General features: G+C 42.3%; 1 protein-coding gene across 1 annotated transcript in view; it reads right to left on the bottom strand.

Annotated features, from left to right (window-relative positions):
* The window catches only part of LOC105806256 (chromosome unknown open reading frame, human C1orf168), a 101,291-nt gene that overhangs the window by 70,769 nt on the left and 5,546 nt on the right, over window positions 1-24,976 (bottom strand). The window contains exons 2-3 of the mRNA XM_012639335.1: window positions 4,857-5,604; window positions 1,015-1,176 (exon numbers count right to left, since the gene is read on the bottom strand). Of these exons, the coding sequence (XP_012494789.1) occupies window positions 1,015-1,176; window positions 4,857-5,604 (910 nt within the window). The remainder of the gene's footprint in view (window positions 1-1,014; window positions 1,177-4,856; window positions 5,605-24,976) is intronic.

Below are 24,976 nucleotides of genomic sequence, written 5' to 3'. Positions count from 1 at the left end.
CAACCTAGATCCCTCGCACGTGTGGTTTACAGTAGCGTTCGTGCTCACATGAGAATCTAATGCCGCTGCCCATGTGACAGGAGGTGGAGCTTATGTGGTGATGCAAGCGATGGGGAGCATCTGTAAATAAGATGAAGTTTCGCTTGCTAGCCGCTGCCCGGTTCCTAACAGGCCATGGACCAGGGGTTGGGGACCGCAGCTCTAGGTGATTCTGATGCATGCTGAAATTTGAGAACCCCTGAGTTAGAGTAATTTAGCCACGAGATTGACCAAAGCAGTTAAATGAACAATCAAAGACTGCGTTAGCTCTCTTGGTGTACCATCTGCTGGCGCTGATGGCCACAGTAAAACAAATGTTAGCACAGCACTACATTTCAGTGTGTGTTCACCTCATGTTTCATTAGAGTGAACAGAAGCTAGGGTGTTTAAAATGTCAACGAGATCAGACTGTGGCAGGAGTGGGGAGGGGTGAGATATGTTCCTTTCAACAGCAGAGGGAACACACAAAATAGCACAGAGAAATGGCTTCTAAGGATGCTTCAGTTACAGGAAAGGACCAGAAGAGGTGGGGCAGGGGTGTCTTCAATTAATTACTGAAGGCAGATCTCAGAGGCCTGAGGGGACCCCCCATAAGGATCTCCAGTCTACTTCACACTTCCTGTCTCCCTTTTCACTCCCTCCCCCATTCTGCACCGACTATGTTGACAACACAGGCTTTGCAGGAAACACAAAGGTTCACCGCCTCCCTGTTCAGAGACTTTTCCTTTTCTTCCTCTTGGACAGGTTCCCAGTGATCAAGTGCAACGCTCTCAGGGGATGTGGGCTGCCCAGGAGTGATAAGGGCCCAACTGCATGGATTTGTCATTTCACAGGCAAGCTGCCACAGCCTCTACGTGACAATAAGCAGTGATGGATGTCCAACGCCATGGAAAAGCAGCGGCAGCAGCATCACCTGGGAGATGACGTGGGGGATACAGGTGCTGGCCATGTGTGGGGCCCTGTGCAGTTCCTTACCTTCCCTTTGGGTCTGGGGAACAGCAGCTGGCTGCCTCTGGAAGGCCTGGAGACTCACGACAGGGGGTTTTGAAGGCTTTGGAGGAGGAGGACCCAGCGACTCGATAGAAGGCAGTGGCTTCGTTTTGGGAAGGTGGTGATGCCTGACATTTGGCTGTTTTTCTGCACACAGACAGTAAAAAAATGTACATTCTGATTATTTCCATTTCATAGCTTGTTGAGTGAACCTTACTTGTTTTCTTGCCTTTCTCCCTTCCAATTTCTTCGCCATCCAGCAGCCGGAGAGCCCTGATCAACACAAAACCTGACCAGTCACCTAGGCTGCCACCCCAAGGATTTCCTCAGCATGACATCGGTCACTCAACTGCCATTTCTATCCCACACGGCCCCACCTGTGTTTCCAGATTCCTTTCTTATTACACTGTATTATCTTACTTCCTGACGTTAAGCTCAAACATTTTTCACTCACATCACTGGCTTCTCAGTTCTCCAGATCTGATTTAGATAGCCTTAGAAAATGCTCATATATTGAAGATTTTGTTTATGCCATTCTTGGTTCTGGAACGCTATTCCCTTTCTTGGCAAACTTCAATTCATTCTTTTAAGGCTCTGCTCTAATGACACCTCCTCTAGAAAGCTTATTTTATTTCTAGCAGAAATGAAGTCCAGAATTAACGGGTCCCTGATGTGAATCCCTATAAGCACATTGTTAATACTCTACATCAGTATTATGGCATATTGGAGATGTTGGCCTATCTTCCCATTAAACATGGGCTCCCATGGGCAGAGATGATGTCATATTGATCTCCCAGCACCAAGCACTTCAGAGAAGGGCTGTGACTATACACTGGAACGATTCCTCAAGCACTTATGATGCACAAATAACATAGGGGCTAGAAAGAGGAGTGAGAATTGATCTCTGATTTCCAGGGCTCATAGCCTGGGACTGGCTTCAAGATTGACTTTGTGGTAGCTGGGCACCTGTGAATTCTGTGTTCTGGAATTTTCTAGGAGAGTTCTGATTTTATATATTTTGTCATTCTGCACTTATAAATCCAACTCCAATAGAAATTGCAATGTAAATATGAAAATTACACCTGCCTCTTACACTGAAAATAGCACAAAATCTTACATAATCCAAGTGCCTTGATTTTTGGTTTACATAATACAGTAGTTGGCTGCATGGGCCATCCATACTAAAACTGCAGAAGTGGACTAGCACTTCACATATAGCTCTGAGGGCTTTCCTTGTACTCTCCTCTACAAGTTGGGAGGGGAAGGAAGCTTCCTGCCTACCCTACCATCAGGGGTTACATCCCCCAGGGGGTTATATTCTCAGAAACTCAGGCAGAGCCAAAGTTCCTCCCTTCTTAGGCTTTAATTATAAGTCACAATGTCAGAAACTTCAATCTTTATCAAATTAGGAAGAAGACATAGTGAAAATTAACTATCACTTAACTAATTGGGCTCCCAACTTTTACCAGGCACTGTGTTAAGCAGTTTCCATGGGTTTAACTCTCTCAACAGTTCCATCTGGTAGGTCATCCATCCTTCTTTCCTTTCTACCATCCATCCTTCTTCCCATGTATTCTTCCTTCCTTCCCATCCCTTCATCAGTATTTATTTATTTATAATTTGAGGCATTGATTGTTCCAGGAGCTGGGACAGAGTTGAGAACAAGAACATATATAGCCTTACCTTCAAGAATTTCCATTCTAATAAGAGACTGACAATAAATAAATAAATATACAAAAGATAATTACAGAGATCTCTTAGTGCTGTGAAGGAAATAAAGCAGGATGATAAGAAAAATTGTTGATGGTGAGGCAGAACTCTTCAGATAGAGAGATTAGAGCAGCTGATCTTGAAAAGTGTCACTTGAACTTAGACCTCAAGCAGCTATACAAAGGTCAAACAAAAGAGTTTTCCAGGAAAAGGAAATAGCAAGTGCAAAGGTTCTGAGGCAAGACAAAGTCTGTTTAAAGAACAGCAAGAAATCTGGTGTGTTGAGTGAGATGCGCACCTCCAGGGGAATGGACACACTTGAAGCTCGGACTTGAGGGGGAGGGAGGGTAAGGGCATCATACGTAACCTAATCATCTGTACCCCCATAACATGCTGAAATAAAAAAGAAAGAAAGAAAGAAAGAAAGAAATCTGGTGTGTTGACTATGGGCTAGTGAGCTAAGGGAAGAGAGGGGGGAGACAAGTCAGAGACATAGCAGGGACCAGAATGCAGGGCCATGAGGACCCTGAAGTAAGTAGTTAAGATTCTATTCTAAGTACAAAAAGAAACTATATAGGGTTGCAAGCTGGAGATCCACCCATCCACCCTTCTATCCATCAATCCAGCCAGCCAATCATTCAATATATATATTTTTTGAGGACTTACTCAACCCGGCCTTGTTCTTCTAGGTGCTAGGGATATGGTGGTAAGGAAGACAGTCTTTATTCCTTTATAACTCACATCTTACTTAGGTAAACAAATACACAGCAATATACCATGTAGGGATAAGGGATATGAAGAAAACCAAAGCAATGCAAGGAGATAGATGGGAGTGGAGTAACTATTTTAGATCAAGTAGTCAACAAGGTCCACTCATAGGAGGTGACATTTTAGCAGAGACTTTGATGAAGTGATGGAGTGAACACCAAAGACCTGTTGGAAGAGTGCTCCAGGCAGAGGGATCAACAAGTGCAAAAACCTGGGGTGGAAGCAGCTTGGTATATCTAAGGGATAGCAATGTGGTGAGAGAGGAGAGGGTAAGAGAAACAGGCAAGACCAAGCTGCATGAGCCACTGTAAGATGGCTGGAGCTGGCTTTGGGCAGGAGAGCAATGTAATCTGATTTATGATTTAGAGGATCACTCTGCCTGCTGTGGGGAGAATAGAATATAAGAGGGAAAGAGTATGGGAGCAGGGAGATCAGGAGGGCTGATGCAGTAGTCTGGGTGCAGATGGTAATGGTGGTATGGATCAGGGCAGAGGGAAGGGATAGGCATAAGGGGAGGGATTCAAAACATACTTTGGTGGTGGAACCAAGAGCTTGCTGAGGAATGCAATGCAAAGAATGAGGGGGAGAGGCTGGGTGCCATGGCTCACATCTGTAATCCTAGCACTCTGGGAGGCTGAGGCGGGAGGATCGTTTGAGCTCAGGAGTTCGAGACCAGCCTGAGCAAGAGCGAGAACCCGTCTCTACTAAAAAAAATAGAAAGAAATTATCTGGACAACTAAAAATATATAGAAAAAATTAGCCGGGCATGGTGGCGCATGCCTGTAGTCCCAGCTACTCGGGAGGCTGAGGCAGGGGGATCGCTTGAGCCCAGGAGTTTGAGGTTGCTGTGAGCTAGGCTAACACCACGGCACTCACTCTAGCCAGGGCAACGGAGTGAGACTCTGTCTCAAAAAAAAAAAAAAGACAGAAGACTAGCGATACACTGAAAATTGCATCTGATTTATAGGAGAGCAGACCAGGCTCTAAGAAGTTATATATATGAGGTCTGTCCAGAAAGTATCCAGCCATGTAACTATTCTTGTTATATTACAAGGGCTGGATACTTTCTGGACAGACCTCATATAGCCCAAGTTCATGCAGCTTATAAGAAGTAGAGCTAGGATTCAAATCCAGGTTTGGTCAAACTGTCTCACAATGTAATTCCAGGAGATCAAGCACTTTACCTAAACCTGAGATTATGATTTAGCAGATAGGCCCCCTATAATATTCACCCTAGAGTTTGGGGCAGCATTGCCCAGGTCACGTATATGACCACTCCAAGTGAACAAGCTCTAAATTAGAAAAAACATGACTCTTCTCCCCAGTCATGTGGAGGTTACATTTCTTACCTGGGGCCTGGGGGGCAAGCTCACACTCATAGATAGGCTGACACACGCTGCCTGCCAGGCTCCTCTCAGGACTGGGTTTTTTCTGCCTCTTCCCGCCATGTTGAGAAAGTAGAGAAGAGCGATCTTCAGCGGCAGCAAGTGATTTTCTTTGGGCCATCAAGTGCCTCTGGGAAGGAAGGGTCTGGGCTCCCTTTGTTTCAGTCTTTTTCCTCGACTCCTCTGGAGTAAGTCCCATGCCTTTTTGCCTTTCCACCCGGAGGGCCTCACTTTCACAACTGGCAAGGAGAAGGGTCGATGACATTTCACTTTTCTGAGATGAAACCTTCTCCCAGTTCCAGAGCTTTTTTCTGAAGCTACTGGCCACCATTGCTTTCTCCTTATTGGTTATCGCAGCATTTGATTGATTCGTATCTAACAACAGAGAAGCCTTCTGTGAATTTACTGCAGAACACACAGCAGACTTTCCCAGAGACCCTGGGGAATTAGAACATTTCTGAATTCCACTCCTTTGGGCCAACTTCATTTTCTGGGGTGTAAGAAGCTGGGACTCGCCTCTGGAACAACACGGTGGGGGCTGCTTGTGGTTGCATGAGAGGGGTTTCCCGTTGGCTGGAATTTGGGTTGACTGTGGGCTTCCAATGTCACCCTTTTGAGAAATACCTGCTGGGAATTTAATAGGTCCTGGAAGAGGTGGAGCATCAAGATTTTGAAATTTGGCTCGAAGTTCCTTGAAGTTTCTTACCCCTTTCTAAAGAATAAAAAAAAAAATGTCTCATTATTCCAGGAGAGAAGCCAGTGTGATTAACTGACTTCACGGCACACATTAAGGGACTCTATATGCTGATGTTATGCAATTACTTACCTACTGGACAATATTAGCCAGGAATGCTATTGTCTAAGTGAGATGGAATGAAAACAATTGTTTCCTCTTTGAAACATTTCAGGTATGTTTAATTTTTTCATAGCATAGAAAGAACACTTTTAGATAATACTAACAACTTTTGATAAACCCTTTGATACAAATTTTTGATGGCTCCCCACTGCCTATAAAAGTAAGTTCCAAACTGCATCATACAGCATTCAAGCTTCTTCACAATGTGGTCCTGACTCCAACCACAGCCCAACACAACTACCCTTAAACCAAACAGGACTGTTTACAATTTTCCTAGAAGTCTTGTACTCCCCACCACCTTGACTTGACTTTGCTTTGTGTTCTTGCATCACAAAAAGCATTTCCATCTACTTGTCCACTGCTTTCTTGCACTTCAATGCCCACCCCTCCGTCAAGATTTCCCCTGCAATGACGGCACAACTAACTTCTTCCCAGACTCTTTGGTGCTTCCATAAGTCTTTGTACCTTGGCTGTTGAACTTAACACCATGGAATGGAGAAGAGAACAAACTTTGGAACTAGACAGGCCTGTGTTCAAATTCTGATTCCACTCTTCACACCTAGGCAAATACTTTGGGAAACTCGATCTTCCCTCTAAGAGCAGTTGTATCATAAAAATGAGCTGTTAAGCAGTAGAAGGATTATGGGTACCACGTGTAAAGTGCCTATGACAGTGCCTGACATATAGTAGGCTGTTTGTGATAAATGAAAGCTCTTTATAAAAGGCTAGATGATCCTCTTGTATTTTTAACTCCCTTTGAGAGGTTTTGCTCTTCTCTCTAAATTCAGCTCAAACCCAGCATGAAAATGATGGTAGTGACGGCAGCCCAACCCTTGGGGCACAGGAAGGGTGTGCCGGGGATTATGCAGGGAGTTGGCTGGTGATCCAGCCAGGTAGGCCCAAGTTTGACTCCTGTTCCATGCTCTTCCCACTGCTCCCTCTTTCTCCCACTAGACTCCCTTTATTTTCAGAAGTGCATTTTGTCATCTTTTGCCTTCACAGAAGGTAGGAGGACATCTATTGGAATCATTTCAAAAAGTAAGAGCCACTGTCTTCTCCTAGTCATCTTAAAGGTTTTTAATTTCATGTACACAGACCATCTCCATGGCAGTGACTTTTAATTTTGCCAGCTGAGGGAACGCTGGGTGACCTTTTCTCACTGTTTACAGTTGACTCACACCTGCCCTCTGAAGACTCAGGGAGGGAGGGAAATCGAACAAGAAGCATGAAGCAGGTGTCTGGGAGTTGCTTGCAAGCTCTCTCCTCTCTTTCTCTCTCTCTCTCTTCCCCTCTCACATACCCACACACCCTCCCACCTATGCAGCTCTCTCCACAAACTGCCAAAGGTTTATTTCTTATACTTCAACCAGAAGACAAGTGAATTCAACTTCACTTTCTCTCCCGATGCAGAAGCCAGCACTGGGCATGGAGTCAGGAGATCTGAGTGTGAAGCTCAGCTTAGCCATTTTCTAGTTACGTGCCTTGGGCAATTCACGTCACTTCTCTGAGCCTTGTTCTCCTCACTACAAAATGGGACTTATATTTCTAACAACAGTTCAAAAGTATTATAAGGATCAAATGAGATAACAGATGCATACCTCCTCAGTGGCAAATGTTTTTTAAATTGTGGTAACACACACATAACATAAAATATACTATCTTAACCATTTTTAAGTGTACAGTTCAGCATGTAAAGCAGATTCATGTTGCTGTGAACCAATCTCCAGAACTCTTTTCATCTTGCAAAACTGAAACTCTATACCCATTAAACAACAACTCCACATTCCACCCTCGCATTCTACTTTATGTCTCTATGAATTTGTCTTCTCTAGGTACCTCGTATAAGTGGAATCATACAGTATTTACCTTTTTGTGACTGGCTTATTTTACTTAGTACAATGACCTCAAGGTTTAGCCATGTTGTAGCATATGTTAGAATTTGCTTCCTTTTTAAGGCTAAACAATTTTCATCGTGTATATATAACACATTCTGTTTATCCACTCATCCGTCGATGGACACTTGGGTTGTTTCCATGTTTTAGCTATTATAAATGATGCTTCTATAGACATAGTTGTACAAATATCCTTTGAGACCCTGCTTTCAATTCTTTTTGGGTATATTCCCAGAAGTGAAATTGCTGGATCCTATATGGTACTTCTATTTTTAATTTTCTTTTTTTTGAGACAGCCTCACTTGGTTGCCCAGCCTAGAATGCAGTGGCACTATTGTAGCTCACAGCAACTTCAAACTCCTGGGCTCAAGTGATCCTCCTGCCTCAGCCTCCTGAAAATTTAGGACTACAGATGCATGCCAACACACCTGGCTAATTTTTCCATTTTTTATAGAGACAGGGTCTTGCTATGTTGCTCAGGCTGGTCTTCAACTCCTGGCTTCAAGCGGTCTTCCCACCTCAGCCTCTCAAAGTGCTGGCATTATAGGCATGAGCCACTATGCCCAGCCTTTATTTTTAATTTTTTTAAGGAACTGCCATACTGTTTTCCATAACAACTATGCCATTTTACATTCCCACCAGCAGTGCACAGGGGCTCCAATTTCTCTGTGTCCTCACCAACATTTTTTTAATAGTAGCTTTCCTTCCTAATGGGTGTGAGTTTGTCAGTGGTTAATATTTTCAAAGTAATATAATAATGAATATATCTTGTTATTCACATTAGAAGCCACATGAACTACTGTACAATATTATTTCTTGGTACATTTTAGTCTCTGTATAATTTTAATCTCTGTGGGATTGATCAAGCAAAGTCCTACTAAGAAATAAAATTATGGATTTGATAACCCACAAACCAAGGTCCTGTGTAAAGATCACTAGTTCAGGAGGGAACAAACCTGATTATACCTGGCTCATTCCTCTGTCAACAAATGTTCATTAAGTGTCTCCTTAACAGACAAAATGCTATTTTAGACAGTCAAGGACTCTGCTCTTAAATATTACTTTCTAATGCAAGGGGGAGACAGAAAATTAGCAAATACACAAGAAAATATTAGAGACAAGTGCTATATGGAGAGTTAAATAGATGATGCTGCAGTGACTGGGTGCTTCCCATTGGTTTCCAGAGGTAGGCAGAGAAGTCATTTGTTTTCTCTGGTTCATTCGTATGTCAAATTAGGAGTCGGCCTGGGGGATCTCCAAGGCCCCTTCTAGCACTAACATTGAGATTTTACGTTCCTTGCTATAGATGGGAGATAGATGTGATGCATTTTGTTGTTTATTATTCATCACCCATGGGTGGGAGTTCAGAATTGAGGGCATGAGGCAAGTGGCATGAAGGTGGGTTGGGAGGTGGTCAAGGGGTCCTTCTGGTAAAACTCATGTTCCATTTTTCTGGTGCCCAAATTCTACCGATCTGAAATTTTGAGCCACCGATCTCTTTTTCATGCCATTGCCACTGGCTTTGAGTCCTCCTCACTTGTGGTTCGGAATGACTTCTTCATGGTTTCTCTGCTTCTACTCTGAGCCCCTCTAATCCACCGTTTACCCAGTTGTTAGACAAACGTCTTTAAAAACACAAATCTGATCGTGTAAGTCCCTTACTTGTTTAAAATCCTTCAATTTGGCTTCCCCAAAGCTTTCAAATAAGCTGTTTTGCTCAGCACACAAGACCTACCCTAATCCCAACCCTGTCAGTGCTCTGGCGTCATGCCTCCCCTACCTGCTTTCTCCTTCTAGCTTCATGACGTGCTTACGTTTTTCCAGACCTGTTTTGCTCTTTCATGTCTCGGTAACATTGAATATGCTGTTTCCTGTGCCTGCAATGCCCATCTTTCTTCCACTTTCTTGACCCAGCAAATTCCTGCTTGTTCAAAATTCAACTCATGTCAAAGTATTTATTAGTTGCCCACTAGGCACTAGGCACTAGGGTTGCAAAGATGAATGAGGTAGTCCCTGACCTTTCAAAACTCACAGAATGAGGGAGACCGACACAAATGGATTGTTTTAATATAATCCAGGAAATTATTAAATGCATGGCACAAGTCTGCCACGGGAACATAGAGAAGAGGCTCATGTTGCAATCTGGGGGTATCACGAAGGCTTCCTAGAGAGTATTCCTCTGCTAAAACAGTCAGCCAAGCAAACAATGGTGGCAAAGGCAGTCTGGAAGGAGAGACCAGCATGAACAAAGAAGGCATGGCATTGTGAAACAGCGTGTTGTGTATGGGAAGAAGTAGCAATTTCACAACACGGAAGCCCCACTGTTCAGGTTGCGAGGCTGGAAAAGAAAGCAGAGGCCAAATGTTCTTAAAGTTGTGGGCTCAATCTTCAAAGTGGTTGGCAAGCTACTGATGGGATTACTGGTGGGCAGCTAAATGAGATATCTAACTGATACACCTCTCATGGCCACTTTATGTAAAGCATCAACTCCCCTTCACTCTCCACCTGCCTTACCCTGTGTGTAGACTGGCTCGCCCGACCCTGTCTAGCAAACTTTCCAGTGACACGGAGCCTGGAAAAGTCAGAACTACATCTCCCAGATGCTCTTTCAGCTGGAATTCTGTCGAGTGGAGGTATCCGTGGGAGGCATGGGAAATGAGCACCTGAGGGTGTAGCAGCTCGAGAGAGAGCATATCCTGTGGGGAGCAGCTATGCAGAGGTTCCTGCGCTATGCAGTGGGCAGTGCCATCAATGGATTCCCACTGGAACAATCAGACTCTTCCCTTAGCTGTAGCATCTGAGTTCCTCCCCAGTCCTCCTGGAAATTCCTGAAGTAATTTATCATAAATTCCTTTCTGTTCAAACTGGCAACAACAGATTTGGTTTTCTGCACCAAAAAACATGGACCAATACATCCTGGTTTTGCTTTCCTGCATAGCACCTGTCAGCACCTACCATCTGTCACTCTCCCTCAGACAAAATGTGAATTCCTTGAGGACAGGTACTTTGTCATCTTTCAGTATTTATTCACTGCGGTAGCGCCAGTTCCTGGAAGCATATTTGACCCACAGTGGGTGCTCAATAAAAATTAGGTAAAGGAATGAATCCGTGATTTATAAGTCTTTCAGAATCCCTGAAAGGCATTCTTAAGACAGGGATAGTATCTCATTTATCTTGGTATCCCAAGCATTAGCCCTGTGGCTCACAAAATCTTGGGTGAATAAATGAATCAGTGATGAATATTTGAAAAAGTTAGCAGGTTTGCATTGTACATGAACTATGTGCAGAATTTTAAATTTTTTTCTGTATCATCTTTGTGAGGGCAGATTAGAATGCCCATGGAAACACATGATCTAATTGTCAATAATGTCAGAAAACAACCTTGAAAATAGCCCTGGAAAATATTCACTATAGCAAGCCTCAAATACCTCATCTGGGAAGTACAGGCCAAAGCAATTCCAGAGACACTGTAGGAACAACCTAAGATAGGAGACAGTGATTGTCCTCTCAACAGAAGGGGTTTCTCTTCTTGATATGGAAATTAACCAAGGAGGTAGCAACCAGCCAAGAAAAACAAACACATTGCTATTTCAGAAGAATGGAGAGAACAGGGTGAAACAGGTACAAGTGTGAATCCCAGCTCTTTAAGTGTGGTATTATTATATTTAGATGAATATATTTAGTCACTAGGAAAAAGATTCCATCAAAGAGACATCTCTCATTCATTTTTTATGTTACAGGAATCTAAGACAAAATAATGACAATAATAAAAAATGGGTAAACACTTTTATGATATTACTATATGCCAGATATCGTTAAGCACTTCAGATACATTAGCTCTTTTACACCCAACGTATCCCCAGGATACAGATAAGGATATTGAAGCACTGAGAGCCTAAGTGACTTGCCCAAGGTCACAGCAAGGAAGGGGCAAAACTGGGAATCAAACTCATGCTATCTGGCCGCATAGCCCATGCTATATCCTGGACTCCTTAAATGCAAGAATTTACCTTGTGGATCTAGAAACTTTTTTGGCTAATATTTTTTTAGAAACAAGCTAATATCTGATTGTATGAGCATAAATTCTATAATATTAGCTTCTTGGGAAGAGTTTTCCCTGTTTTCTATCCTCATACTCCTTATTATCAAACTTTATATATGTTATCTTAATTAATCTCCACAATAACCCTAAAAGCAGGCATTGCTACTGAGCCATTTTACATGTGGGCTAACAGATACAGAGAGGTTAGGTAACTTTCCCCAGTTTTCATAGTTAGGAAGGGGTACAGGAATGTGAATACAAGTCTGTATAACTCCAGGCCTGCTTGTAACTATTCTACTAATACACTGTACTTATAAATTTATCTCCAATTTATAATTCTTTTGTTATCTCATAAAAATTTCATAATCAATTTTGTATATATGTCATATTTACTTTAGAAATTACATAAAAAATGTAGCTTTAATCACACCATTGGAAACAAATAACCTAAGAAACCAATTTGCATTGGCTTTGAAAACACTCTCTCAGACTTTTTGTTATTTATACTGAGATGAGCAAAACATAGTACCTAATATAATTGGCATATTTTAAACACCTTTAATAAATTACATGGCTTTTGTGCCCATGTATCTTGGATTTTCAAGGTAGTTCTGATTTAATGTAATTTAAAAGGTGATAAGAAAATGCAGAAACAAATAACAAAATACAGTTTAGTGTTATGCACTTTCAAACTAGATTTGCAAATGAGAATAAATTGAGTCAAATCCCATATCCCGATCTCCAGTGTATAAAGCATGGCACAGATAGTGCTCCCCCGTCTCAGCTTCACCCTGCTGTGGAGGGCTGCTGGGCAACCCTCTCCTGTGTCATGGCTCTCTGCCTTACATCCACAATGGCATTCATCACACCATACTGTAAGCTTCCATGGACAAGGACTGTAAGTGCTTGATAAATTTGTAGTGGCTTGGTAAGCGAATATAGTCATAAAAATATACCTAAAATAATGTCTAAAAGGGTAAAATGCTATTTTGATGCATATTTCTTGATTTAAAAAGAAAAGTTAACTCATTGCTGAATGTCTGCACATTCTGACCATTGCTTTTCATGGGGTGAAATAATGGCACCATCAATGACAACGGTTTATCACAAATCTGAACATTCCACTCCTGGTAAGCAAAGGCAAGATCTTTAAGCAGTATACAAACTGCAAATCCAAAGCACAGAGAAAGCAGCAGAAGCCAAGAGATTATGAGCCCAGGAAGATAGGCAGAAATAGCTGTCAAATCCAAGCTAAGATGGAAAGAAGTAAAAGTTGATTAAAAATAGCATCTGAGTCACCCTTCATGAACAACAGGGCTTTGATTCAACCTTCACTACTACGCAAGCTATAACAATGGTGAAACAGTCTGTGCTCCTGGTACCAATGATTAGTTCTGAAGCCACCTAGGAAAGGGGTACGAGCAACAGAGCATAGAAGTGCTGTTTGAAATCCTCCCACCTGAAGGTGAAGACAAAACTCAGCATCAGAGTTTTCTGAAGCTTGCTCAGGTCACATGGCAAATGAGAGTGCCTGAGCCACAATCTAAACTCAGCTTCAATGCCAAAGCCTGTGATTTTTTAAAAATTTCTTTATTTTTATTTCAGATATTACAGGGATACAAATGCTTTGGTTACATAAATTGCCTTTGCACTGCCTGAGTCACAGCTACAAGGGTGTCCATCCCTTAGACAGCACACACTGCATCCTTTAGGTGCGAATTTACCCATCCACTCCTCTCCCCTCACAAAATTGAAAGCATTCCTGCTTAGAACTAGAACCAGAAAAGGTTGTCCTCTATCACTGCTTCTATTCAACATAGTGCTGGAAGTCCTAGCCGGAGCAATCAGACAAGTGAAGGACATCAAGGGCATCCAAATGGGGGCAGAAGAGGCCAAATTATCTCTCTTTGCTGATGGTATGATCTTATATCTAGAAAACCCCAAAGATTCTGCCATGAGACTACTGGAATTGATAAACAAATTCAGCAAAGTCTCAAGTTACAAAATCAATGTACACAAATCAGTAGCATTACTATACACCAACAATAGTCAAACTGAGAACCAAATCAAAGACTTGATACCCTTCACAATAGCAACAAAGAAAATAAAATACCTAGGAATATATTTAACTAAGGAAGTAAAAGACCTCTATAGGGAGAACTATAGAAACACTAACTATAGAAACACTAACGAAGGAAATAGCAAAGGATATAAACAGATGGAAAACATCCATGCTCATGGATTGGCAGAATCAACATTGTTAAAATGTCTATGCTACCCAAAGTGATCTACAGATTCAATGCAATCCCTATTAAAATAGCAACATCATTTTTCACAGATTTAGAAAAAATAATTGTACACTTTGTATGGAACCAGAGAAGACCCCGTGTAGTCAAAGTACATTAAGCAAAAAGAACAAGCTTGGAGGCATCAATTTACGAGACTTCGAGCTACAGTAACCAAAACAGTATAGTACTGGCACAAGAACATAGACATAGACCAGTGGAACAGCCTGTGATGTTTTTTGTTTTTGTTTTTTTTGAGACAGAGTCTGGCTCTGTTGCCTGGGCTAGAGTGCTGTGGCGTCAGCCTAGCTCACAGCAACCTCAAACTCCTGGGCTCAAGCAATCCTTCTGCCTCAGCCTCCGGAATAGCTGGGACTACAGGCATGCGCCACCATGCTCTGCTAATTTTTTTCTATATAGATTTTTAGGTGTCCAAGTGATTTCTTTCTATTTTTAGTAGAGATGGGGTGTCACTCTTGCTCAGGCTGGTCTCAAACTCCTGAGCTCAAACGATCCACCCACCTCGGCCTCCCAGAGTGCTAGGATTACAGGAGTGAGCCACCGTGCCCAGCCAGCCTGTGATGTTTTAAAATGAACTCTGTGCTGTAGCATTTCTTTTCCCAGATTCATCCCACAACCATTTGTTGTATGCCTACTATGGGCAACATAAATGAATAAGACAGACACGGGCCTTGCCCTCCTGGGGCTGGTGGTCTCATGGAAAAAGATGGGCATGTAAACAGACCATGAGGGCACCCTGTGTTGGAGCAGCACCAGGGACAGGACAGGAAGAGCTTGCTGGGTTTGGGGACAAGGGGATTTTCCCTGATAAGGTGATACATGAAGAGCAAATGGGAACTTGGCTGTCAAGAAGGTGGGGGGCATTCTAGGTAGAGGAGATGGCGTTAGAAAGACCTGAGCCTGTGAGTCTGGCATGTGTTGGGGTTTCTGCAGTGGGGAGGGAACCCGAAATGTGAGATGGGGAGGGGTGAGAAATGAGGCTAGGATGCCGCTTGACAGGCCTTGCAAACCATTAGAAACAAACTTAATACCAATTTGCATTTTTTTTTCGGTTCAAAATACCTTCACAGACTATTCCAGGAGAAATAAGAAAACGACATTTTGCAACCTCCAAATCCCCTCCCTCAAGGCACAGGTCTGTATGGAAACCCTAAGCAAAGTGAAAAACAAAGGGAGATAACTATTAATGCAAACGAATGAGGTTTATGATGCCTTGTAGGAAATCAGCTTAAAAAAAAAACCACTATGGGCCTGATATTTATTCAAGATACTAAAATGATGCTTCCCTGGATTTTGTGGTAGTGGGTAAGGGTGTCAGACGAAAAATTGGGACATACATCCATAGGAGCCAAGTTCAAAATGCAGCTCCCAGCAAAGGGGCTCAAGTTTAATTTAGTTAGCACTCTGGGGATCAGGGCCTGAAGTCAGAATTTATGATCCCTTCAAACGGGCCAATCCCATTACCACCCATCCTTGATTCCATGCCCACATTCATTTAGCACTACAATGTGGGGCAAGAACCGGAGGCCTCACGAGAAACTGCCTGCCAGGGAGATGGAAAAATCCACCACAGAGTGTACTTATGTGAAAGGGCTTCCTGCTCTCCCTGCTGCCCTCTCGTGCCCCAGACAGAACAGTCGCTCAGTGTCCTTCGGGTTTAAGGCAGTTTTATTTAAAGTGCAATTTACTGAACACCAAAAAAAGAAAGGTTGAATAACCTCTTTGAGCCACTTTATTGCTTTCACTCTACACCTATGATGTAAACTTCTTAGCCAATATGGCCATTTTAATTTCTTAGACTTGTATTTTATACGAGAGTCCCAGCTGCATGAAGAAACAGTTAAAAAAAAAAATCAAAGACACCACTCTAAATGCAATTGGGACAGGTTTTACAGGTGTTAAATATTTTCATTTTTTAAAATAAGAGAAAGCAGCTCCTGTCTGGGTTTCTGTCTATTCAGTACCTTCTTTCTCCAATGACAGCAATGGAAGTCCTTTTTGAGATGTGGAGTGCCAGCTGTCATCCTTATCGACACGGCTTCTTCCACCACCGTGTCACCCCTCCACCACACCCCACCAGTTGCTGAGCGTGCAGCACTGCAAAAGGTGCTTCCCAGATGCAACCTCAGTCTCCTGCCAACCTGGCGAGGCAGATAATGGTATCTCCATTTTACAGATAAGGAAACTGGGGCTTAGAGAGACAGCAGTTTAACTTAGAGATTCAAACTCATGCTGTGGACTTGAGCATCAGATAATCTGAGTTTGCATCCTGGCCCTTTCATGTTCAGCTAGATGATTTTGAGTTTAACCTTCAATGCATCAGTTCCAACCAATAAAATGGCAACAGTAATCGTATTTACTCTATTACCAGTTAATTGAGACAATCCATGCTGTGTTCATCACAATGCCAGCTATGTGGTATATTTTCTAGAAATACTGGCTAATTATGATTATTATAGTCATTATTATTATTGGTGTTATCAAAGTTTGCATTGTTATTAAGAGGTAAGTTTGGATTTAACAAGGTCTGATTCTGAAACTCAATATCTTTTCACTGTACCACATTGGATGAGGTCCTTTTCATACATGATTTTGTTTACTCTGCCACCATGCTGCACTGGAGAACTGATTAACTCCATTTTATAGATGAAGAAACTAAAGCTGGAGGGAGGGGTCAAGTTACTTGCCTAAGATCCAAGAGCTAATAAACGGGAGACTTCGTGTCCCCATCTCTCTCTAACATACGACCACAGCCTAGATGCTTGGCTACAGGAGTTAAGAAATGCAAATGAAAGGCTCTTCATCTGGGACAAAATTTCTTCAGCCAAAATTGATGCTCGACAGTCTATGTGCTTTCTAAATATGTATTCTGCTAATCCACTCACTAAACCTTGGGATCTTCTTTACTCAAAGAACTAGCAGAGCCAGATCCTCTTGTGAGACAGGTTTACAGCAGCAATTAGTTACACACCAATCCCTGACAAAGACTCCCGGCACCAGCTCCCAATTTCCTTCACCTTGGGAGGTTGCCAGCTGTGTGGGGCCAGCAACACATTCTGCAGCCCAGCTGGTTTCTTAGGAAAGAAACATTCCTGGCCCTTTGGAGGAAACCATGCACTGATGGCTTTAAAAAGAAACTGTATGCTGTGTGCTGCGGTAGAACAGCGTTGAGTAGCGGAGTCCTGGGTTTCACTTTTGGCTCTTCCCCTCACTAGATACGTGTTTTGAGGCAATCACCTTACATCTCTTCCCTATGAAATGGACGTGCTGGTTTACAGCAGAGATTTAACTAATGCTCCTTGCATGAATACAGGCCGAAGGACCATGATCTCTGCCTAGCCTTCCTGCCTTCCTTCTTCCTCCATTAGCTTATCTAATCAATAAATGTTAATCCTCTATTAAATGGGAATCCAAGCTACCAAGTTGCACATCTGTTATGTTGTTATATATTTAATATAGCATAATGGATAATAGTTCTACGCCACTGTGCACATTGTGATCACAGAGACCATTCACAGAGACCACCACGTGAACAGCACCATTGTGCAACTCAGTGGCCCCACTGTGGATGTAAGCGGTGACCGTGGTGAACAAATATTCTTGGTCCTCATAGAGCTTTTAGGCAAACAGGTTGCTTTAAAGATGGACAGAGATTATTCATTCAATTACTAGTTGAGTGCCTACTGTGTACAAGATAGTGTGCTAGACATGTGAAAATGCATTGGAAATTGTAAAACATAATGCAAGTATCTCATGAATAGCTATTTTCCTCTCATATCTCCTTCTAAATACTTGTCTTTCTCTACCTCCAGTCTTATGTCTTCTAGTTCATCCACTGCACCAGATTCGCTCTTCTCTCTTTTACTCACCCCTGGCATCCTTAACATAGTGCCCAGAGCAGAGCAGATACTCCATCATTCCCTTGTTGAAGGAATGGATGCCTCCACGCTTTTGTGCACAGTTCACTTTCTTCCCAGAATGCTCGTATCCCTGTTTATTGTCTGAACAAATATTTGTCTTGCTTGACTTAGCTCAGTTGCAACTCCCCGAGGAAGCCTTCCATCAGGTATGCAGTGACGGGTGGCGACTTCTCTGTGCCCCCGGAAATCCTGTACCTCCCTCAACTGCAGTGTCTGTTACACTGTTACTGTCTCTTACATTTTTTCCTTTCTTTCCTAGACTAAGCAACTTCAAGTGCAGAAACAGGGTTAAGAACATGGGCTTTGGGTTAAAAAGTCTTAAGCTGGAATCCTACCTCTATGAATGCTGGCTCTGTCGCCTTGACAAAGCTATTTCAGTTCTCTGTTCCCCTATTTCCTGATAAGTGACATTAGGATAGAGCTATTCACATCACAGGATCGCCACAGACGTTAACCCTGGCCGGGTGCCTGGCACAAAGCAAGCCAACAATAAGGATATTTTGATGAAGGTAGTCGTGATACGGATAAAGAGAGCGGTGAGGAGGAGGAGGAGGAGGATGTTGATGATTGTGATTATCATGCTAATTTTGACAGTGATGAACGGACTATCTGTGGTGGAGAGCACATATTCGGTAAATATGTACAGAATTCATTGACCTGACAGTTTCAGGTGAGAACATTGTATCAGTTCTGATAGGTGGTGTTTTCAGTTTAGAAATGCTTCCATTTTGGCCTCCCTGTTCTTCTTCATTCACTGACATGAAGTATCCAGGGGTTTTCTTGGAGCTTTTACTCCAGTCTGCACCCCTTGGCTACTCATTCTGTGAAATTACCCTATGAAGTTGTCCTCCACCCCCCACGCCCCCTTTCCCCCATACCCACTAACTGTGCTATTAACAGTTCAGAACAGTGGACACAGATGCCCTCTGTGGACACTTAGTTCTGCCCTGCTTAGGCTCAATCACACACCCATTCCCACTCTCTCCCAGAGGCTCCTCTTTACTGTCAGTGAAGTCTGAAAAATATCAAAGGAGACTTTAGTGAGGGAAAAACTAGCACAAAGGCAACAAGATGGAGACTGAGGCCTTGAACTGGTCCTATGGGTGTTGGGCCAGACGTCGTTACTCAGCTCAGAGACACCAGCTTGAGCGAAGCAGCAGAACAAGGGAGGGGCAGAGTGAGGCAGGCTCTGCCACCTAGAATGCGTGGCTTAACAGAACATTAACCGAGACTTTTGTGTTAATTGACAAGAGGAAATAAGACTTCAAATCAGATGATGCTGGTAAAAAGAAAAAAATAATAGGCAATTGCTTGGCTTTGAGAGGAAACAGATGAGAACGGGGAGTGAGGTGGTCTGTCTTTCTGATCTTTAAGATGTGTAAGGTTTGGGTCCTCAAGAAGAATGTGTAAGCTTTTAACTCATGGAGGCCAAGGCAAAATGTTATATATTACCATTGTAGTTGTCATCATCATTGTTGTTAGGTAACTATAGAAGCCACCAGGAGGGAAGACAGTGTATAAGAAATAGACACTGCTTTTTCCTAAGCAACTTTACAATCTAGACTAGGAGAAATTAAATAGATATTTACACAAATAATTGTTTTACAACTGTGATACATACTCTGAAAAAAAAATTGGGGTTGCCTAGCGGTCAGAATAAGCTAGGACTGTGATAAGCTAAAAATGTCCCCACAGAAACTTTGGAGATGGGGAGATTATCCTAGATTATCCAGGTGCACTCAGTGTAATTACAGGGGTCCTTGTAAGAGAGACACTGGAAGGCTATAGTCTTAGAAGATACAAGGACAGAAGCAGAGATCAGAGAGAAGATGCCATATGGCTGACTTTGAAGCTAGAGGAAGAAGCCATGGATCAGTGAAAGTAGGTGGCCCCTAAGCCGAAAAAGGCAAGGAGGCAGATTCTTTCCTAGAGCGAGCCTCCAGAAGGAACACAGCCCTGCAGACTCATTTTAGACTTCTGACTTCCAGACCTGTAAGCGAATGAATCTGTGGTGCTTTAAGCCATCAAGTTTATGACATTTTGTTACAGCAGCGATAGGAAACTGATATGCATGCTGTGATAGAAAACTGTGGGATACACAGTGGTCAGGTAGGCTCGGTTTTGTTTTAGCAACCAAGCAACCCCCAAAGCTCCGTGGCTTAACCTAAAGATCTCTCTTCACTCTCTCTTACACACACACAGGTGCATACTACACGTCTGGCATGAGTCAGAGGCAGACTCTGCTCCTCACGTTCACTGAGGGTCCTACTATTCAGTGATGCCACCATCTCAACTCATGACTGGGGAGCAAGAGCACAGGGACCCATACCTACCCGCAGGTGCCCGGAACTTCAGTTCCACTCACAGCCCATTGGCCAGAACATGTCAAAAAACCCCAATCTAACTATAGGAGAAGCTGGGAATTGTTAGGAGAGCAAAGGAAATGTCTGTTGAGCAATAACTATGTTTGTCCACAGTACTATCAAGATGGTTTAGGAAAACTTCTACAAGGAAATGGCTTTTGAACTGGGAACTGGAGGACAAGAGAAATTAGCTAGGTGAAACAAGAAAACTGAAAACAGGCCAATTGTGGGCAAATTGTAGTGGAACGAAGGGGAAAAAATAAATGAAAGAAGATGGAAGTATGTTCAATTTTGGTAAGTATAATTTTTTCTTAGGCAAGATCTACGTGATCATTCATAGTGAATTTAACATATATTTTCCCAAACAAGACAAGCCACAAAGTCATGAAAACTGTCTTCCATATCAGATTTCTGTTCTGAATAAAATCTCATCTACTCATTTGGTGGGAAGACTACTTAATTCTATTTTTCCCATTTTTTAAAAAGGAGTCCTGTGAGGTCTGGGGACTAGCAGACACTTTAAGATTTGCCCTCTCCTTTTAAGTTTTCCCCAACCTTGGGTCAAGTCTGTGTGGTATTAATAATAGCTCAAGTATGGAGAGTTCACCAGTAGAACTCCATGAACTCAGTATTCCAAAGTAATATACAACTGAGTTCAGTAATTTAAAAACACACCTTTATGAGCCCTTATGTATCTAATCAATTCTATACCAAATGACAACTTGAAAAAATATTCTAAGATTGAAATTAACAAAGTGGGAATGAGTTGAAGTTCAATCTTCACACCTCTCTACACCAGGTATTTATTTAGTATACACATCAATTCCATCCTAACCATAATTTCCTTACATTTTGTATATTTCTTTAAAATTCACAAAACACTTCCCCATAGATGATCTCATTTGCCCTTCATAACCACCCTGAAAGAAGGCAGACAACATATTATCAATTCCATGCTACAGATGAGGAAACTTAACCTCAAAAAGAGTAAGCAACTTGCCAATGGTCGTGCATCTAGGATGGGGACCCAGGTTTTATGGTGCTAGTTTATGCTCTTTTATAACAAATTTCCTTTCTTGCTTTTATTTCATTCCTCCAGAGTCAAGTATGCCGTTGCCACATATTTCTCTCAGAACCTTCATGTCTACAAATTCTGTCATGACATAATTCAGAAAATTTAGGAAGTATAAAAATTTTTATCATAATAGCTAGTATTTAGTGCTGGCTCTGTGCTGGGTGATGTGCTAAGAGCTTTATATATAAAACTCATTTAACCTTTACAAGAAAATGAAAACAAAACTGTGAGACAGGTTCTATTATTATTTTCATTTTACAGATGAAGAAACTCAAGCACATAGAAACTGAAGTAATTTTTCCAAGGCACATAGCTAAGATGGGATTTGTACCCAGCTAGTCTGACTGTGGAGGCTGCACTTTTTAAATTTTTTACATTTTCTTTTTAATTTCAAAATATTAAGGGGGTACAAATGTTTTTAATATAAGGCTTGAGTCAGGGCTGTAAATGTGCCCATCACCCAAATAGTGTTCACTGTACCCGTCAGGTGGATTTTTGCAAACAACCTCATTAAAAAGTAGGCAAAAGACATGAACAGAAGTTTTTCAAAAGAAGATAGAAAAATGGCCAACATATAAAAAAACGCCCAGCATCACTAATCATCAGGGAAATGCAAATGGAAACCACAATGAGATATCACCTTACCCCTGTTAGAATGGCTTTCATTAAAAAATTCAACAACAATAGATATCAGCATGGATGCAGAGAGAAAGGAACACTTACACACTGTTGGTGAGACTGCAAACTAGTACAACCTCTGTGGTAAATAGTATGGAGGCTTCTCAAAGGACTTAAAGTAGACCCACCATTAGATCCAGCAATCCCACCACAGAGTCTGCATATTTCACTGTTTTTAAGAGATGCAACTGTTTCTAGGACTCCATGGTGTCCTTGGGCTCTGTCTGCCCCCCTTCCACACTCACTCTTTAGATTTTAGCTTACTATCTTCCTTAACATCTGTCCACTCCATCTCTCCTCTCTATTTGGGATACATTTCCTCTTTCCATGATACTTAATCCTGTGTTTCTCTATCACTGTCTTTATCATGTTTTATTATAAATATCTGTTTAGTTTTCTGTTTCCTGGTGGACTGTGAACTCCTTCAGTGGATGTCACCATCATCAACAACGACAGCTACACTGACTGAGCACTTGCACACATCGGGCATGATTCTATGCTCTTCTTACGTAAAATCACAGCAGCTCTAGGGTAGGCACTGTCATTAGGCAGGTCTCCCAAGGAGAGACCCAGAGAGGTTGAGTAACTTGCCGACGTTCATACAATCGGTGGGGTTCAGAAGCTTAAGTTGTTTTTTTGTTTTTTGTTTTTTTTTGAGACAGAGTCTTGCTCTGTTGCCTGGGCTAGAGTGCCGTGGCGTCAGCCTAGCTCACAGCAACCTCACACTCCTGGGCTCAAGCGATCCTTCTGCCTTAGCCTCCTGAGTAGCTGGGACTACAGGCATGCGCCACCATGCCCGGCTAATTTTTTCTATATATTTTTAGATGTCCAGCAAATTTCTTTCTATTTTTAGTAGAGGTGGGGTCTTGCTCTTGCTCAGGCTGGTTTCTCGAACTCCTGAGCTCAAATGATCCACCTGCCTCGGCCTCCCAGAGTGCTAGGATTGCAGGCGTGAGCCACCACGCCTGGCCTAGAAGCTTAAGTTTTAAAGGACACATTCTCTAAGAGTTCCTCTCTCCCAGAAACTCTAGAACAGTGGTATCAGGCTGTGGGAAGTATAGAGTGAGCTGAAAAGGGAGCGGCATCTCAGCACACCAACGCCATGAAACCCAAGGACACAACTTGAGTCTCTGCTTGGAAAAATAAAAGTAGTTTTGACCATATACAAGCCCCAGGGAAAATGGCATGGTCAAAACATCCTTACTGTTCCCCAAGTCTTTTTCAGAAAAGATGTTTCTTCCTAGCATGCATTCACAATGAAAAACAGTAATAAATCTCCCAGCAGAAAAACAGAATCTGGCAATACCCTCCATTGGAAAAAGTTGTTCCAAAATATAGCTGCAACTGGTTCAGTACTTTCCAATCAAGTCCTTAAAATATCACAGGTGAAGGCACTCATCTTTACCTGGTGGGCTATAAATCTCCCCTATCCTTCACCAGAGCTGAAGAGATGTTTATGTTGACTTTAAGCTTCACAAAACTCTACTTCAGAGAGATTATTTAACTTCTGGATTCACTGTTGGGAATGTTTGCCATAAAACCCTGTGTTCTACTCCAACCCAGAAGTGCCATGCGGAGCTGGGGAGTGTAACGCATGAGAAGGAATCCTAGTCACTGCCTTTCCGTGCACCAGCTCTGGGTGAGAAGAGGCAACATCCACACAGAGGAAGCTGTGTAGTACAGGTTTGGGGCAAGGGCTCCAGAGTTTCAAATTTCAGCTCCACCCCTTGGGACATTCCTTAATCTCCTTAGCCTCAGTTTTTCTTTGTGCAAGTTGGAATATGATATCTGGGTGTATCTTATTAAAATGGCTCAATTTATAATATATTTTGCATTTACATGAAATGCCTTCTTTTGGTCTAGTTCTCCCAACTAGAGAGGTAGGAAAAGCTTTAAGAACCAATCTTGGCCCTGGCAGTAACACTCTATGTGACTTTGGGCAAGTCTTCAGAATCTTCATCTATAAGATGATGGGCTGAATCAGAGAGTCTTCAATAAGCACTCTGAATACTGACATGCAAAGATTTTATACCTGACCTCAAAGAAGAATTTCTAGCTCATGGGAAGGTTTAAGAAGATGAGTGATGGTTGTTTTATTTCCTAATAAACACACGGTTTTACTCCAAATGGAATTTAAAATAACAACTCACAACTTAATGTCTCCCTGTTTCTTTATGCTTGCTCTGGAAGTAGTTTGATAGTCAATACTGAGCATCTGATAACTTCTAGTCAAACATCTGGTTCAAATCTTGGTTCCATGGCTTTCAAGCTATGAGACCTTGGATAAAATTCCATAATCCCAAAGAAACTCTGTTTCTTCATCTACAAATAGGGATAATCTCTCTCTCAGAGAATTTGTGAGGTTTGGGTAAAATAATTCACCTAGTTGCAGAGACTGGCACAGAGCAGGTACTTTACAAATATTATCTCTCTTCCTTCCTGAGATATTAGTTTAACTAAATAGTCACTAAGCAGGTACTGAGGGGAATGGAATTAAGAACACAGGGCTGGTTAGCACGTCTACTGGTGAGAACTATAGAGCCAGACATTCAGATGCCTTGTCTATGGGACCCTAATGCCTGGCTCTATAGTGGAGATCAGAATGAGGCAGAAAAATACATATCAAATTCTTCCCAAGGTATCCACCACCCAGCTCAAAAGTTACTAGCACATTGTGCCAAGATTGCATGGAATTTTTGACCCCAGCTGCTTTTTAGATATGTCACCTCGTTATTTAAATCCTTGTTAGTAAATGAGAAAACTGAGGTCCACAGAGGTGAAATAACTTGCCTACAGGCACACAGGCACGAGTGACAAAGACCAAATTCAGACAGAGATTCTGAGACTTCCAATCCAATGCTCTTTCCTCGGTACCACTACCTGGAGAAAGGGCTCCTGTACTTGTACTCACAAACAGCACAGTTGGAAAAAACAAAAGAATGGCAGACTTTC

Source organism: Propithecus coquereli, unplaced genomic scaffold, assembly GCF_000956105.1.
Source record: "Propithecus coquereli isolate 6110/MARCELLA unplaced genomic scaffold, Pcoq_1.0 Scaffold14, whole genome shotgun sequence".
Classification (NCBI taxonomy): Eukaryota; Metazoa; Chordata; class Mammalia; order Primates; family Indriidae; genus Propithecus; species Propithecus coquereli.
Note: the sequence above shows the minus strand (reverse complement) of the source record. Positions and strands in the feature narration are given on the sequence as shown.